The sequence below is a fragment of the Cylas formicarius genome, unplaced genomic scaffold (assembly GCF_029955315.1).
Source record: "Cylas formicarius isolate icCylForm1 unplaced genomic scaffold, icCylForm1.1 PGA_scaffold_8__14_contigs__length_24414737, whole genome shotgun sequence".
Classification (NCBI taxonomy): domain Eukaryota; kingdom Metazoa; phylum Arthropoda; class Insecta; order Coleoptera; family Brentidae; genus Cylas; species Cylas formicarius.
The window spans coordinates 17,624,898-17,643,560 of record NW_026844361.1 but is presented as its reverse complement, the minus strand read 5'-3'; the positions used below and the strand labels follow the sequence as shown (position 1 = coordinate 17,643,560).

The window sequence follows — 18,663 nt, the reverse complement described above, 5'->3', positions numbered from 1 at the left end:
CCGGGTCGTTGTTGTCCGACTACAATTATTCGCGAACGGAAGTTTGGCGAGGGAATAATGATTTCCCGGCTACCCCCGCGGGGGATACTTTTTTTAATGTCCTCGGACCCCTGCGTTTGACCCAAGAGACCTCTTACGGCCCGGGACCTCTCGGTAAATAAAGGGAACTGGTTGTGTCGCCGTCACAGCCGCCACGTGTGAGAAATTTGATTTTTAATTGTTACCCTCTGCGAATTGTCGTTGCCGTCGGGTAGTCTTCGGGGTACGGGGGGTGCGGTATCGAACGCGACGGCGTTGGATAATATTTATTAAAGCCGGGGTCTTTGCTCTCAAGCGCGGTTTGTCATTTTTTGGTTAGATCGATTCGATTCGATTGACGAAAAAGACACGGCGTCTCAGATATTTTCTTACGGTTTTTTCGATGTTTACTGAGAGATGTTTAAAATAAAACAAATCGCCCATCCTCAACGAGACCTGGTTTCACGAAACCATAAAATAGAATATTCTGCATTAGAGCAACAGATGCACAATATTTTTGTTCGTACAATAACGACTATTTATTTTTTAAAACCACACGCCATGATGACGAACCCTGTCAGGGAAAATTAACTATCGAGATTTTTGTAATTAATATATGAAGAAAGTGCAACAATTTCTTTTTTTTATTAATATTCAAATTTTGTTTTATGGTCATTAGTTTTTTTTGATACTGTATTTTTTTTTCGTTTTGTGGAAACATTGCCATATTAAGTTCTATATTTTTACAAATAGTTACATATATATTTTATTCACTTGACGGCAAATGAAAATAAAAGTTGTTTTGTTGGGTTGTACTTTAAATTGGGGTTTTATATTATAAAGGAAAGTCAATTAAAATAAAAAAAGGAAAATACGTTATTTCGAAACGCAATTTCATCTCTCACAACAATGCATTGTATTAGACGGAAACAAGCGTCCAGGGTAACCATAGATAACCTGAAGGGTGAGACTGAACCTGAGATAAATCCAATCTCCCTGAAAATACCGCTATGCAATCAGGATGTTTTCCCATCACTATGCTTTGAATATTTCGGATATTTCGATTCGCTTTGGTTCCAAGTTTGGCGTGAGATCTCCGCAACCTATTTCTTAAAACCGATACCTGTTCCGGACCGTTACACGCTCATACTGGTTATTAGTATTACTACCTAGTATTTACTACCTTTTTCCTCCACTTTTAGATAAGTGCTACCTTTTCTCTCCGCTTACAGGTAAATACCAAAGGGTTCAAAGAACAAATGATCTAAAAATACGTTTTTTTCAACTCCATGTTTTTTTATTTTTTCACTTAAATCGAAGATTAATATGGGTCATGGGTCATCACCGGTCTGGTATATTTGAAAGTTACTACCTGGTTCCCCAAATAAACTGAAAACCTGGTTACTTCCAAGCACTTAACATTGAAATCTATAATAAGTGTAGAATTCAGCAAATAGATAGATCCGGGCGATGCACTCTTGCTTTTTCTCGTAATTTTCCAAATTTTCTTATTATTATAAATGACCGTGCGAAATATCAACTAGCCAAATCCTTTTTTTTTTTTGGAGGGGTAAATACTTTTACGTACACCCAATGGGTAGTGTGGGACTCTGAGAACTAGTCTGGGGCTCGCTGACTGTGTTCTTCTGCTTCTTTTGTTTGTATGACCTCCCTAATAAATACGTGCACGTCGCGCCAATGGTCTTCAATCTCCATCATAATGTCTACAATGTTCAGTGCGGTGGGTTGAACGCCTATTTGCGCCTCCAGCCTTCTTCGGGCGATACCGAACCTAGGGCACTCCAAGAGTGTGTGCCTCGCGGTGTCCCTCTTTCCACAGTAGATGCAGAGATCATCTGGTGTTTTTTCAATTCTGTATGTACAGGCTCTGAAAGATCCATGCCCGGATAAAAATTGGGTGATAAAATAGTCTATTCTTCCAAAATCGCATGAAATCCAGGAACTTAAGCGTGGGATAAGGATTTTGGTCCACGAAGCTACAGACGTGGTTTCATCCCATCGGGTCTGCTCTCTCTCCGTGCGCGAGGAGCTTCCGCGGTCGGACGCCCTCTTGCGCTCCTTGATCAACAGGTCTATTGGGACTATCCCCGAGATCACATATAGTGCCTAATCTATCAAATTGGAATTAGTATACACAGTGCCAAAGAATAGTTGCCATTTTTTAGTTTTGGCTAGTTTAACGTTACAGTTAGCCATCTGGAGTTCCTTTGCTGTTTCGCATTGAATAATGTATAATGAGCAAATCACTACCCTATATATTTAGCTCAACATCTACCCGACATTCATTAACATCCTGTAAAGAGAGTTGCAATTATTGAAAAAAAATCTGCTTTGATGTGGATTTACCTGCACCAACGGTCTGGGGTCGCGAATTACAAACGAATTTTCTATTCAATCAATTTCGAGGGTGTCCACGGAAGACATACGGAGGGGTCGCAACACTGTGTAGCGCAAAAGGGGGCGCCTTTGGAAATATTATACAGCGGAGAGACCTTAGTCGCAAGCCACATGCTCGCCTATATTTCAAAGTGGTATTTGTTTGCCGCGTGGTTGTTCTGTGTGTCATTATGAGTAAAAATGTTTAAATATGACGATTTTTATGTACGATCTGCAGTGAAATTAGACATCAAGTCACAATTATACAGGGCTAGGCTATTCTATTTCTCCATAACAGTTTATTTACTTATTTATTATCAAAAAATTTTAAATCATCATAATCCTGGAGCACCTAACCTCGTTATTTTAGATGGAACCTCGTTTATGTTATTTAATATTTGCATTTCTGAAAAAAATCATGACTTTGGGTTTCTTTTATGCTTAAGTCCAATGGTTTTGGTTAGTTTTATGAATTTTTGACACATGGTAGTCGTCTGTATTTATTTATTTATTTTATTATCTCCTATAAAAAGTGAATTAAAACCCAAAGTCCTTTTTAGTTAGTATTGATTCTGATTTTAGTTTTTCTTTGATATGTTTTTTGGTTTTGCTGATTCGGCCACTTCTCTCGATTTATGCACCTTGGATTTTCACTTCTGAAGCAGTAAATTTGGAATGATAATGTAATGTAATATTATTTCCAACACAGCGAACTCTATTTTTAACCGTTAATAAACGCTTACGTCGTACACCGAAGAACAAGAGTGACAATTGATTTATTAACACTGTGCCGAAAATTTGGCCCTAGATTACGCTGTTTAAAAAATTTGGTTTTTTAAATATGATACCCCGTATATTCTGCATTCATTTATTTGTTCATATTTTCCCCATATCTACTTTCAACTGTTTTCTTGTTATACGGTATTGTGTGTTTTAATCCGATGTTTAGCAAACACAATGAGATAATTTTGTGTACTGAGTTCATGAAATCAAAATGGAAGAATTGAATATGAGAGATAATAAACAATGAAAGACATAAAAAACTTTGATCACAAGAAACAAGAAGTGCAAAATTAAGCTTCAATAAACTGTAGTTTTCCTCGCACAATGAACGAATAGCAAAGGCATCGTCGACGAAATCCAATAATTCTTCTCTAGTTTGTATGTACATAACTTTATACAGCCCTGAGGTGGAAAGTCCAAGTGCTTCAAATCGGGTGATTTGGATGGCCAGTTGCCTAGTTTCTTAACTCCATTGAAGTAAATAAAACCAAAAACAAGTCAAACTTGGTCTCAATCAACTCACTAAATATAACTTTGAAGTTTTATTAAACGTTTTATAACAGAAACTAGCGCTAGGAACAACTTTTTTATTAAATTTCGCTACGCATCTGCCTCACAGAAATAAACGTGCAAACTGGCTGAAACTGTGAAAATGTGTACCAACATAACAAAAAAAATTACAAAAGTTACCGTACTTTTTAAACACACCTCGTATATTTGTCCAAATATTTCAGAATTTCGTATTATTTAATGTATTTTTGATGCCATCCAATTATAAGCTGGAGATCTGTGGCATTCAGGTTACAGCGAAGTGGTGATAACTTTTTAATTTGTGCACAGGAGATGTTATGTTAAGAAACGTTATACACATGTGAGTATTTAGTTATTGTTGTCAACACAACATCTTCGGATAGATGATGATTGATAGAATGTCGTGTTATAAAATGTAGTCGTTATGATGTCCTTTTTTTGTCCTTTTCTTATCTTAAATGTTTGATTTTTAAAAGACTACGCAAGATCATTAGTGTACACCTGTTACACCTAGGTCCACCTGTGAAGTTACACCGGAGACATTGCCACCATACATTCCTAAGTATTCATCGGCAATTGTGTTGAAGTTTTTTTGAAAAGCGTTCCCATGTTTTCAAGGATTTCCCCGTTTCCATCTCTACGAAAATATCAGAGCCACCTGAGGCGCATCAAATTTTACTTATTATAGTATATTATAATCTAATAGCAAGAGCCCTTAGCCTGAGGTAATAAAAATCGAACGATATTTTGTGGTTATTTGATTTTAAAAAATGTGTTTATTTTGTTTGTAAAATCACTAAAAACATTTTCCATAAAATGCTTAAATTACTATTAAATTTCTAAACCCAAATCTAATTTGTTTTGAAAAATGGATAAAAGTTATGTTTACATTAATTAACGTTTTTTTGATAAAATAGAAAAATAACAAAAATTATTTAAAAAAGTAATGAATGCCGACATTTAAAAAAAAATTGGCGAGCAAAACTATTGCTTAAACTATTCCAGCCATTTTAGTGCGGTTGTAGTGGTAATATGAAAAGTTTTTAGGCACTAATTAAATCGATATACTGATAAGTATCCGCAGCAACTGTTGTTGCGAGAGTGTATACAATAAGAATAACACTGGTCCCAGCACTTATCCTTGTGGAACACCAGCAGGCACGTTTTGTCGTTGTAACAGCTTATTTCGCAGTTTGACCTTTTCAACTTTGAATAATAAACGTCGATGTGATGGAAAGTTTCGCTGAAGTCCAGAGCAGCCGAGTCAAAAGATAATTTCCAGTGTTATTTGTTATAAGTGGTCTGCCAGGAACAAAACCATGCTCAAGTGAGACGCGTAGCAGACCGTCTGAGAAAGTAATCGATTTTTCAACCGTTTCGTTTCACCCAGTATAACGTTTGCGGAAGTTTGGCGCGTTCATCCCCTCCCAAACCCTACCGAAGTTGGTCGGCAATGCTTCCGGCTTTTTTTTTGCTCATCCGAGTCAAAGTGATCAAAATCGATATAATGCGCTTCTCTTGTGACTAAATCAACAATAACCGAGAGTGGGGGGTTTGGTGCTCGTTTTCCTTTCGTCTGGGCTGTTTTGCAACGGGGCGTGGGGGTGCGTCTCGTTTATTTCGATTTTCTTTCCCTAACGAGGAGGAGTTTCGTTGCGTATTTCGCGATAACATCTAAATGGGACAGGATAGTTCCCGAGGGATCTTAAAGACGTCGATCCGGCAGGATTGTTTTCACCGCACTGATTTTTCGGTATTAAGGACGACATGGAATTTATCGACGTTATTTATTGCCAGTCGCGGGAGAAGAGGGGGGCCCTAGGCAGTTGACAGATAACAATCGCAATCCTAGCATAATAGGCTCGAGTTTCTCAATGTTCTAATTAGTTTTTTTTTTGAAAACAGAAAAAAATGCTTCACAATTGCAAGATATTCGAGGTCAAATATTAAAGAATTTAAAGGAAATTAACTTTTTGGTCGGAATTTTGTTATAGGCTGAAAAATAATTATCGTGAACTGTTTTAATTTATTCTTATAGGAAATTTAATGCTCTACAAAAAAGCTCTCCTTTGTGTTTTTTTTTTAGTTTTAAATTGACCCGTTGAGAAATATTGAATTATGATCCTCAGTTGCGATTAAAAGAAAATTATAAATGATAAACGAAAACATCGTTGGAATTTTGATTAGGAAGAAATATACTCCCAAACAAATGGTACAAATAATTTAAAAACTTGTTATTTTATCAAAGCGGACTCCAATTTTTATGAACGTTGTGAATACTCGTCAATTTAATGAATAAATTGAAAATATGTATTAAAAACTATTAGGATTCTAGTCCAAATATCTTCAAAATGGTTCGAGTAATCGAGAGAACTTTTTTGCAGAGCATTAAATTTTCTATAAGAATAATTGAAAACATTTTACGATAATTAATTTACAGTCAATAACAAAGTTGAAAACAAAAAGTTATTTCTTCAATTTTTGACTTCGAATATCTTTGAAATGGTTTGATTTATCAAAAAAGTTTAAAATACTATTTTTGTAGAGCGTTCAATTTCCTATAAAAATTATCAATAAAATTGGTGATAAGATATGATTATTTATATATGAAACTAAATCGAAAATGCAAAACTATAATGAGGATAATCTTCCCATTAATATTAAGAAATTATACGTGGTAGAGGTAACTAGTAACTAGTTTTTGTGTGTCATCGTTTATTTTTACCCACCTTAGTGCGCATCTATTAAAAAAAAATGAGCGGAAGATTTGCATCAGTTTTAAAGATAGTTATAGTTATAATCCACTTGCGGAATACACTTTTGAGAGAAAAATTGTTAGGGAATATTTCTCCTTTTAAACTGAAAATAGTTGGACATGCAACTTACCAAAATAAATAAGAACTAAAAGAAAATGTTTTTGATTGATGATTGATGATAAAGACACGCTATTGTCGAAACAATTGTCATGTCATAATATATAATTTCGTGAAAATCTGAACTTTTAGTTCTTGTTTATTTTGATAAATGGATTTTCATCAAGTAAAAGCCACCTCAGTTCAATGCAACTTACCGTTAAAACATAAAATTAGAGATGTGATACGTGTTAAATTATTTGTTTTTTGTTCGTCTGAATTTTAAGCGAATTTTCAAAATGTAATAAAAAGTAAATAAATAGACCGGAAAAGAGGATATCTTTTTGAAAATTCTTCTCTTAAAATAAATTATATCATTATTTAGTACATAGTGTTGTAACTTGGATTAGGAAAAAAACAAAACTCAATTTTCCAAAAAGTACAAACGATAAACGACACTGTAAAGGGAAATTTGAAAGTAAGAGAGAAAATGATAAGGATAAGTAAGATGCAAAAATAAAAAAAAAGTGTGCAAACCAAAATTGTGAAGAAAATGAAGCAAAAATTAATCAAAAAACTGTTCCTGGCAATTTCATTTAATGAATTAAATTTTCTATTTCGAACCGAAAAATGGACTCTATAATGATCAAGTGTATGAGATTCTAGGCATTCAAAAAAAAAAAAGAAAATAATTTATTCCGTTCTTGCCCGTCACTGGTTTTGAATATTTTGCAACTTGCACAAAACTTTTTTTTTAAATAGCGATATTTTCTTAGCTCTCACGTGGTATGATCACTCAACGTCATAAAAAAACTCCCTATCTTTTTCAAATTCGTCTCCCAAAAATGGAAATTCTTCTCTACCACTGCAAGGTATCAAACAAAACAATTTATCGGGTGTTTCACTTCATCTGCCGAGTGTCACACCGTAAATCGAAAATGGAAAAAAAATAGTTTTGCGAAGTATTGCTCGTTCAAATAAATTTATTAGCTAACCCCTGTAAAATTTTGAAATAGCTAGCTCACTTGGGCGAAAAAAAAAAAGCTATAATACAGCGGTGTTCTTCTGCGAAAAAATACATTATTTTTTTTTCTGAAATAAGGGAAAGAGATAGACATAGGAAATGTTAACAAGAGTTACTCAGAATTTTGCGCAAAACCCGAATGAAATACATAGTGTTTCATTTGATTTTCCAATATTGTTGTCTGTTTTGAGCTGATTTGGCAACGCTGCGGCAAATTTGAAAAAAAAATGCTATTCAGTTGTCCAGAAATTCTAAGAGCACCTTGAAAATTAATCGCACGTCTTGATATATTGATTATTATTTACATTGTTATTATTATTATTATTATTATTATTATTATTATTATTATTATTATTATTATTATTTACATCGGAATTATTTCTGAATTAAAAAAATAAGTAAGTAAAAAAGGAATCTATTATTTTGATTTATTAATTTTGGTTTCTACTTACTTTTTACATGTTATCATTCCCTTTGTTGCTTTTAAATTTTCTCCCTTTTCTATTTTCCTACAGATAGGTGTGTTTATTGTTAATGTTGCAGTCTAAACGTGGAATTTCCTTAAATACACCATTAATAGGCCAATTAGCCTTTAAATTTTTCTGTCTACTATATGTAAAAGTCATCATATGCATTGAAGTTTTGTGTAATTTTATTTTACCATCATTACCATTTTACGTCATGGAAATATATCTATTTTCTTAAAAAAAAAGAGATAAAATATTTACACCAGGTCTTCGACATTAAACTTCATCAATACTGTCTTAAATTAAGTCTTCGTCTCTCCGTTCACCACTTTGACGACACTTGAAGTTCTTCTCACGTCACAAACACCCGTTCCCCCAACACCCGCACCAAGGCACTTTCCCATTGAGCGGCACAACCGAAATGGCCGACAGTTTCCTGTGAGTTTGGTTGGAATCGCAAGACGAACCGCTGTTGGTCCGCTCCCTGTCCGAGTAGTCCTCGTAGATGAAGCCCCCTAGGCTCGAGGCTAGCCCGAGACGGGAGTCTAGAATCGAACGGTCAGTGCATACCGAAAACGAACGTTCTCGTAGTCTGTGGTCCACCGAAGCACGCCTCTGTCTCACGCCCGAACGCTCTCTGCGGTGCTTTTTGTGTTTCTTCATGTACGACGCTGAAATTAAGGTCAAGTTCGGATCAAAGACCAAATGGGACGCTACAATGAGCTAAAATTTTCACCAATCGGATGTGAGACTTTAATCGGCATGATCCGTAGCAAAGCTACGATTGGTTTTTGACATTTCGCAGTCGACCTTGTCCGGTTGGACTATTTTTTGTACGGGTGATTTTTTTTACACATTTCAATGATGTGTTTTGAATCTTATTATTTTAAATAAGCACAAATTAATTGTTTCTAAAGAAACAGCTATTTTATTGTGTAATATCAAAAGGTAAGGAAGTTACATTTCATATTCGAAAACTTATTCAACTTACAACTTTAACGTTTTATTTTAGTAACTTCATTTACATGAAATCATATATCATATTTTTGTGGAGAGACTCTTCAGAAGCAGATAGAACCTTTAAAACTCAAAAAAAGTTTGTTCGAACATTGTGTTGTGCGCAAAATAAGGATCATTGTCAGCTACTATTTAAAGAAATGAAAATACTAACTGTCATTTCAATGTTCATCTGTCAGTACATAATTTAATTTACAAAAAAATAAAGAGATCCGACCTTCATATGTATGATAGCAGACATAGAATCATCCATTAACTTCATCGGTATTAAACTGTATAACAAAATACTGGCAACTCTCAAAAAACAACTGTTCCCGATTGGAATTAAAAAAAAACTATTAAACACATTTTAACAGAAGAATGCTATTATAACTATAAATATTTTTTTGGAACTTTGAAAGCTACATGACCTCTGAATTTTAGATTGTTCGTTATATACATTGTATGTTTGCTTCGAAAACTTATACTGACAACTTCAAATTGTTGTACATATTTAGGGAAAATTTTTTTATAATGTACTGCTATTACAAACGCATTGCGGTGTTGCCAAAGCAGTTAATTTTTCACTAAAGTCACGTACCATCAGGTATGACGTGGACGTGTTTTCCTCTGTCTGGGCTGACCGACGTACTTTTCCTCGATTTCCTTTCGTTTTCCTTCTTCGCCTCCTGCGTTTTTCCGTTCGGCAAGGTTTTCTTGTCGCTGGAATCGGTCGAGGTGGGGGTTTTAGGTTCGAAATTCGACGCCTCCGTTGCGGATTTCCTGGACTCCATGCTGGGCGTTTTCTGATGGAGCTGCTTAGATTTGTCCGCGCTTTTTTGTTTCGCGTGGCTCGGCTGGTCCTTCGCTTCCGTCTTTTCCCGTGACGCGTCGTTCCCAAATCTGACGAAAAATAAGCGTTATTATAATATTCCTTTTTTTCGTAAGCTAATTGGTTTTCTAAGTGCACAAAATAGGAAAATAAACAACTAAATTAAATAAACTGAACGGCAGATGAAGATGAAGATTCGACATTTCAGTGGTCAAACTTGGGTCATTGGACGGATTAGATTTTCTTTTTTAAATCGCTTCTTGTCGCCTTTGCCTTTTTTTTTGATACACTGCAACTAGGTTGTTAATTTGAAGTTAGAATTAAAAAACAGATAGCGCCTAAACTGCACCAAGAAATAACTTGCAAAAAAATGGCGTGCGGACAAGCTTTATGAAATTTGAAAAAAAAAAAACGTTTTGTTCTAAATTTTTAACAGTGAGGCATTGTTTTTTTTAATTGAACTGAAGTGGCTTGTACCTGATGAAAATCCACGTGATTTGTTTTCGATAGTTTTTACTAGTGACATTTGAAAGCAATACTTTCTTAGCTTTCGCATGTATCAAAAAATAAGGAACATGTCCCAATGTATGATGATCACTCAACGTCTTAAATAACTCCCAATCTTTTCCAAATTCGTCTCGAAAAAATGGAAATTCTCCTCTGCCACTGCAAGGGATTAAACAAAACAATTTCTTGGATGTTCCACTTCATCTGCCGTTCAGTTAATCATTATGTTATACCGAGTGTCACACCGTAAATCGAAAATGGACGACTTTTTGCTATCCTGCCTGGCGTATTTGACGTTGTTTTTAGCTTCGTTTTCTAGCGCCGCCTTTTTCATTTTCTCCTTCTCTTTTTTGCCCTTAAAGTGGATCGACACTTTCTTGGTGATGCTCAGTTTCGGCGACTTTGGTTGATTTTCTTCCGATTTTTTCCCCTTTTCTTTCGTCGCGGTCGTCTTCAAGTCGATATTCTCGTCGTTTTCTACATTCTGCGCGCCTTCCCCTTGATCTGCAATAGGTGTCGTAATTGAAAAAGAATCCTTCCGGCTTTTCGGGAATATCGCACCAGTTTCGTCCTTTTTCGTAAAGTTTTCCGGGTTGTACCTGATGTTGAAGTAGTCTGCGTTGACGTAGTTGTCGTTGAAATGGCCGAAGAAGAACGGATTGGCTTCGGCAGTTTCCGTCAGAGTGGCGGCGGTTTCGGGTGCCGTTTCGGCGGAAGGGGGTGGGATCAGACATAAATTTTGCTGCGACGCAGACGCATCGTCCAAATGATCCGAGTTCAGCCTTTCGAAACTCCTGAAACTCGTCGTTAGTATCATCAACTGAAGGCGTACCGTGCGTTCAATTTATCTTGATAACATTTTAATTGACTGTAACTTTTTTGTTTTTAAAGATATCAAGTTAAACAAAAAACGAAGTGTAGGGTTATTAGTCAAGTTTTTTCCGATAACAATGATGTAGCATACTTTATATTTTAGTCCACTCGTTTTTGACAAATCGGCTGAAATAGGAAATTTACTTATTTACTTAATTATTTAGTATTTGCAAAAAACGATATCGTATTAAATGCTAAAAATGTATGCCGGAATCATAATGTTTTAAATGAAGAAAATAAGGCAAACATATTAGGATTCTCTGAGGCACATCCAGTTTCCTCCATTACTAGAGTATATAAAGAGGCAGGTATGGTCTGTCCATAGATATAAGAAAGTGACCAATTGCATACAATGCAACAAGATTATTACCTAAAGTTTCGGAATTTAAATCCAAAACTACATGTATAATAACGACATTTATTTTCACGAAGATTATACCAAAAAACAATTAATTGAGGTTCTACAAAGCTTTAACCTACAAAAGGAATACGTCTGTCATAATTATGCAAAAAATCTAGGGTATACAGTTTTAATGCTTCCACCTTGCCACTGTATATTTAATCCCATTGAAAATGTTTGGCACCAACCGAAATCTGCCATTCGTCGTAACAATGTTTTTCCCCGTGTTAAATCCAATGTCCTCAAACTTATAGAAACCGAAGTTTAAATAATATAAACAAATAATAATTAGAACCGGCGATGATAGCGATAGTGATACTGATATATTATGTGAATAATTTTAAGTAATTTAAGTAGGTAATAAAAATAATTTGTAATTTTTGTTTTAGATTTAAAGATAAATACACACATAAATAAATATTGTTTAGTATATTTCCTAACAAAATACCAAATAATTAAATTTTAAGCAAATTACGGACCTGTTCGGCCATAGTTCATTCTTACAGCTTGCCCGGGTCTTTCCTTAATTCGTATCAATTAGTCACTTTCTTATATCTATGAACAGACTTTATTTCTCAGGGATCAATCTACTCAGTTTTGAAAAAATATAAATATAATGAATGCATTTAAATTTCGTAAAACTCAAAAACTAAGTGCAGAACAGTTTTGCTTGGATTTTTTTAAATGGACATAATGAGAATAATAATTTTTGAAAAACATTTCACTACAAGGAAGAGTTGTAATAGACAAAATACGTGATATTGATATTGATTGATCGTAGACAATAGATAGGCATATTTTGGATCCGATTATTATAGATTAACTGGACATCACTATTTGCAACTCTTAGAGCACCAAATAGAACAATATATAGAAGCAATATATGAGCGCTGTTTATATGGCTGAACTTTAATGGATTTTTTCTTTTGGGGACACATTAAGAACCACGTGCGCAGAAGTCCTTGCAAGAATGTAGTGGAACTTCGGCAAAGGATTTCAGAGGCAATTAATCAGTTACGAGACAATCCGGAAACAATTAGAGTGTATGAGAAATGTGTTCAGGAAAATGGTGGTCACACTGTGTTTAGAATAGTTAAAGCATTTTTTACTTTAGTGTGTCTTGTCATGTTTACTTTAATCTGTAAATAATTATTGTTGTTGCAATCAGTCATGGCACCCTTTGAAATTATATAAAAATCTCCGATTTTTGCCGATTTGTCAAAAACGAGTGAACTAAAATATAAAGTGTGTTACATCATTGTAATCGGAATCAGATATTCTATTAAACACATTTAAAAAAATATAGGTTAGAAAATTGATAGTGTTTTGTTTCATGCGTCACTTGACTACTAACCCTACATTTTGTTTTTTCGTTTACCTTGATATCTATAAAAACAAAAAAGTTACTGCAAAGGTACAGTTACAGTTAAAGGTGGCTTACCACAGGAAGGATCTTATTTTTATAAATTCAGAAGTTAAACAAGTTGATAAATATGAAGTGCTTTTGACTGTTGTTGGTTAAGCACTTGATTTTTAAAGTTTTGAAAGTACCAAATACGAGTATCGACACAAATAATTTTTGCCATTTGAAATTGGGATCTAATTTTTTCTTTTTAATATAGACTGCAGAGGCAGAGGCACATTTTAGCAACACTTGACATGCTTATTTATTTTGTGTATTTAAAATAAAATTATTCTTTTCAGTGGCGCCCCAGAAGGTGACCTAATTCATACTTATATGCAAAAGCATGGTGCGATAATTTTATAAATATTTAATTTTTCTTTTGAATCAAACAATCAAAAATGAAATATTTTTGTTCCTTACCTTTTTTCTATCTAAGCTTGTCTTCAAGAAAAAAAATTCTGCACGTTCCTAGACTTTCCGAAGAAATCGATTTATTTCAGCACTTTAAAAAATAATTTTCATACAACTCGGCATCTTTGTATTGCGTTTTCAACACTGTGTATAAATTCAGCATCGCCACATATATAGATGCTTATCCAAAGGTGGTATTTAAAACAACATATTTAGCAACAACAAAATTAAAAGGGAAACTAAGTGCTAAACATGAAACAGACACATTTTTAAACTTAAATCGAGGATATTTTAGAAACTCTAGAAACTTAAACCGAAGACCTCAGTACCTTAGTATAGACCATAAGCACAAGTGTTCGCAAAAAGTTACCCTAAAATCTATCCAATATTTAAAATGAGAAGAAATTTGATTGTTAAGTCAAGCAAGTTTCGAACACATTCTTCTAGTTTTATTGCTCTAATTTTGATCGGTTTTTTCTTTAGTGTGTGGTTAATTTATTTGCAGTCAGGCCATTTTGACATTTTGCTCTTTACTTATAATGTTTCTGTTAACATTGGGTGCAACAAAATGAAGTATTATGAAGTATTAGCAACTGCAGGTGACTATTACAACTATTTCGTTTGCGATGTTTTAATTCAATTATAGTTTGTTAAGTGTTTGGGTCTCTCCTGTGGCTTTGAAGTGTTTAACTAGTACCGTTCGATGTTCTTGTACTTGTCGAATCCGATCAGGGGCATAGCTTTGGGCATCAGCACCACGTTAAGTTCGCTTTTGTGGACCTTGTCGTCGACGACGTGGCCACGACTACCGACGTCGGAAACTAGATGATCCATGATCGGGTTGTGCAGGTAGGTGAGGTCTCGGTTTTGGACGTCTGGGAAAAAATTCGAACCGTCGGGTTCTGGAATGGGAGACAGCACCCCCTTCTGCAAATTTGTTAGCTTCAGTATATCCTGCGGGTTGAAACGCAGGTTCAGGATGTGCCGATGGATGCTGGGAGATTGAATTTCGCTTAGCGATGGGGTCGAGATTCGGCTGAGTTGTACCGCGTCACCGAAATAAGGTGTTTATCAGCATTATTTCAAAGAATGGTAAGACTGTGAAGTTTTCTTTCCTTTGAAAAACAAATAAAACTATTCTAACTTTTCTAACGCAATTATTAATAAATTTAAATAAAATATCAAGAACTGAACAAATTAAAAAGTTACAATTCACTCTCGGTATTGGTAAAGATTGTTAAAGATTAAAATGTTTTAATTTATATTTGATACATCGTTAGTTCAATAAAATGCCCACAAATGTGGCCTAGCTTTAGTTAAATGCTTACTAAAATTGAAAATGTATATAAATTATTTTCCACGACATTCTAACCTAACGAACTAGTGCTTAAGATTATGAGAAATCTGGAACGGTACGGAAAAAATTCTTCTGGTCAATACGTATGGTTAATTCAAATATATTGTTGAGATTTTTCATTGTAATATGTAACTTAAAAATCTTAAATCTTAAAATATAAATAAATAGGTAAATAAATTGACTTTAACATTGGCTATATGGTAGTTCTATTGAATGAAACAAGTGAAATGCTGCTTCACTCCTTTGAAGTGGCCTGAGAATATTAGAGAGCAATAAAATGTTAAGGACCTAACTCCCAAATTGAAGGTGTTATTGACTTAAATAATAAATTGTGTTGGTCCTACTGTGTAAAGAAGAGCTTGTGAATAGACTTGCTGCAAATGACAAATATAAAGATGTCGTCGACTCTCGGAGGACGGAAAGAAATGAATGATAATGATATTGATAAAAAGTTTGTAATTAATTTATATATTTCGTCGAAGTAAATAATTTAACCGATTCTCAGAATTCTTATCGCTGCCGTTATATACAAATGTCGCCATTTTTGTAATGGCTGGGGTTCCATTCTCTTGTCTATTTTGTGATGGTTGAAACTCATTTTTTACAAAACTTCCCATAAGCTACTAATTCTACACAGCTTGTTCGGGTTTTGTCCGTAGCAAGTCGTTGTCCGAATGAAGACAGGGACGAACTCGTTGGTGATAGAATGAAATGTTGTGCGGCTGTATTTACAAAGAGATTTTTGTTGTGTTAAGTGTTAACAACGAATTTTACACAATATTTTTACCATTGTAAATGCGGTAGCCGAATTTCACATGTTCAACAATAGCCGGGGTCGAGCCGAAGGGATTTGCATTTTTAATGAGTTCGCTAGATCTTTGCCCATACTTTGCTACTATAAAACATTTGATTGGACCCAAATCGTCACGATTCATTCTTGTTTTAATGGGATTTGGCACTATTTCTTTCACAGAAATAAACGGTATCGTAGCCATGTCATACAATTCATTTATGGCATCAAGTAAATATTTATCCTTTTTTTTAATATAAAACGCTGTGCCTAACCTTACGAATATCTTTCCAGCGACGAAACTTAACCGTGTTTCTAAAATAGATATTTGATAAAACAACAAAGCACTTTTCGTGAGAAATCGAGACTAAATTTTACAAAATCAAAAATCGCTAATACAGTAAGACTTCGATTATCGGTGTTCCGTGTATGTATGTATGTAGGTATGTACGTATGTAGGTATGTATGTATGTATGTATGTACGTATGTAGGTATGTAGGAATGTACGTATGTACGTATGTACGTATGTAGGTATGTAAGTATGTATGTATGTATGTATGAATGTAAGTATGTATGTACGTATGTACGGAATGAACGTATGTACGTATATACGTATGTATGTACGTATGCACGTATGTACGTATGTACGTATGTTCGTATGTACGTATGTATGTATGTATGTATGTATGTATGTATGTATGTATGTATGTATGTATGTACACGTTAGTACTATATTCTTGTGTACATTGCGTATATTGTATGTATTTGTGAAGATTACTGAATAATGAAATAGAATTCTACATAAGTAAAATTTTACACTAAACATGAACACTAAAAAATCTACATAGGTGTGTTTACTGGTTTTTATACAAAGCAGATATGTATGTAGCATACATATTTTAGTCGCATTAGTCTGTGTTATAATTCTTAGATCTTTTTCGTGCGTGAGTTCAAAATGGTCTGAATATTTTCGTTTGTCAAAGTAGTTTAGTAGAACATGGCAACTTCTTCAGTCTCTTGGTCAGTTGTTCTTTTGACTGATAGCTTCCCGTTATTTTCTTCGTATTGGGTCTCATTTACCTATGAATCAGGTTGTCATGTGCCAATATCGTTGATGACCTGGCTCAGCTTAGTGGTTCTTATAGTAACCTGGAGGATTGTGCCGCTATGTCGTTAAAATTTCAAACATGCGAAATTAATATGGAATGGGACCTAATGTCCCGGACAATCCGCTTAATCACAGTACGGATAATCGTGGTTCTACTGTATAAAGATTCATTCCTACCTACCTACTTATTCAGTAAACACCATTTATGGGGTTGGTATGCCCACTGAACGGGGTTTAACGAGGCAAACTGAACTGTACTTACTTGCGAAATAGACTCTATGTCGTGCAGCAGTTCTTCCAAGTTGCCGCCGTTTGAAAATGTGGTACTGGGCGTCGTGTTGCTGTAAGTCAAACTCTTGCCGTTGAAATTCTTGTTGTCGATCTTGACGATCAGGTCGGTCGCCTTTTTCTCCATGCTCTTCGTCTCTGGCGGGGGAACCGTATTGGGCGCCACCAGGACCATGTTCTGGTAAAAGTTGTTGGCGTTGGTCCTCACCATTTTCCGGCTCAGGAAGTTGGTTTCGTTGTCGAAATGTTGTGGTCCGCCCTCGTAGGCGGGAGTGTCGGGGGAAATAGCCAGTGGCGGAGTAGTCGCGTGATCTGATATGGAATCCATCACGATATTCCTGTTCGTGGTTTGGGTGTCGTAGAAATCTTCCGGGTAGAGAGTGTTATCTCTGGACTGACAAAATTGACGTCGGTACGGAATCAGAAATATCATCGTCAAAGGTATATTAGCAACACCAAAGTGCAGTCGCATTTACTTACCTGATTGAACTGGTTTTCATCGAAACTTTTAGAACTCTGAATAGGCGTGAAAAAATTCATCTGTAGTTGATTGGGGAGGGTGTGAGCTCGGTTCTGCCCTACATTGTCGTACGTCGTGGGGTAACTTTGGTCAGCTTTGAGGACGTCCTTGTCGTCGTAGTTCCACACGTTTTGACCGCCTGGCAGCGATCTCCTGTTTCCCGAATTCCCTTCCGAGTTCTCGCATGACGTCTCCTCCGTAACTACCGACAGGTGATCGAACTGATCGCGGATGTTTTTGAGGTTCGTTTTCTGCACGTTTTTGAGGTTTTGCGAGGTCTCCACCTCTTCCGACTCTTCGGTGCAGCTCGAGCAGCTCTCCTGTAACGCGGGAGCGTCTTTATGTACCAGGTGTTTCGGAAATGCCGCCCGTTGTCAATTTCGAGTGCTTAAGAAAACTGCGATTAAGCTAGCTAGGGAATTCTTCTAGAACCAATTTGTTAACGTCTTCAAGTTTATTTTTGTTAGTTTTTAAACAAGTGGACCCCCCATTTACCACTTGATTATAAAAAATTAATCTAATTATGATGGAAAATTGATCCCCCAAACGATTTTTCAAAATTTGATTTTAACAACTTTTTTTTATAATGAAAATTTTACGCACTTTTAATTAAAAAATGGATTAAAAATCAACCGTAAGGGACAAATCTATGAAATTTTCAGCATCCACAGTCAAATGTCTATACTTTAAGAATATATTAACGATTTAAAATTATTTGTTTATTTTCGTATTGTTAACTAACTTTTAAGTTGACAAATGGAAACTTAACTGATTTATTAGTAAAAAAAAACATGTTTTTTTATCGGTCACATGCTTTACACATTTAAGTTTAAGATTTCGGAAGAAAATTTCACTGGTCGTTATTAGTTTAAATAAAATGAATTTATTTATGACAGCGCTCCTGGCGTTAAGCGCTGTGGAAGCGCCACTCTGCCGAGCGTCTCGAACTGCATTGAATGTTTTATCAGTGATAATTTAAAATAATAACACAAAATTTTATGATAAAACAAATTTTATTATTATTTATGTTATTTTATTATAATTATTATTAATAAAATTTAATTTTTTTTAACAATGTTATAAAGAATACTATCCCTTTTTTTA

The 18,663-nt window shown here is 35.0% G+C and overlaps 2 protein-coding genes across 6 annotated transcripts in view; one reads left to right on the top strand and one right to left on the bottom strand.

The window, feature by feature from the left end:
- The window catches only part of LOC132706849 (tyrosine-protein kinase transmembrane receptor Ror-like), an 86,205-nt gene that overhangs the window by 16,008 nt on the left and 51,534 nt on the right, over positions 1-18,663 (top strand). The gene's annotated exons all lie outside the window — the stretch shown is intronic.
- Positions 8,096-18,663, bottom strand: part of LOC132706101 (uncharacterized) — a 30,567-nt gene continuing 19,999 nt past the window's right edge. For 2 of the 4 annotated variants that reach the window (XM_060677202.1, XM_060677204.1), the window contains 7 exons: positions 17,520-17,879; positions 17,014-17,433; positions 14,194-14,450; positions 10,969-11,201; positions 10,641-10,911; positions 9,670-9,971; positions 8,096-8,743 (listed from right to left, as the gene is read on the bottom strand). In XM_060677202.1, coding sequence (XP_060533185.1) covers positions 8,430-8,743; positions 9,670-9,971; positions 10,641-10,911; positions 10,969-11,201; positions 14,194-14,450; positions 17,014-17,433; positions 17,520-17,879 — 2,157 coding nt within the window. In that variant the 3' untranslated portion in view covers positions 8,096-8,429. The remainder of the gene's footprint in view (positions 8,744-9,669; positions 9,972-10,640; positions 10,912-10,968; positions 11,202-14,193; positions 14,451-17,013; positions 17,434-17,519; positions 17,880-18,663) is intronic. The other 2 variants (XM_060677203.1, XM_060677205.1) reach the window with 2 other exon arrangements.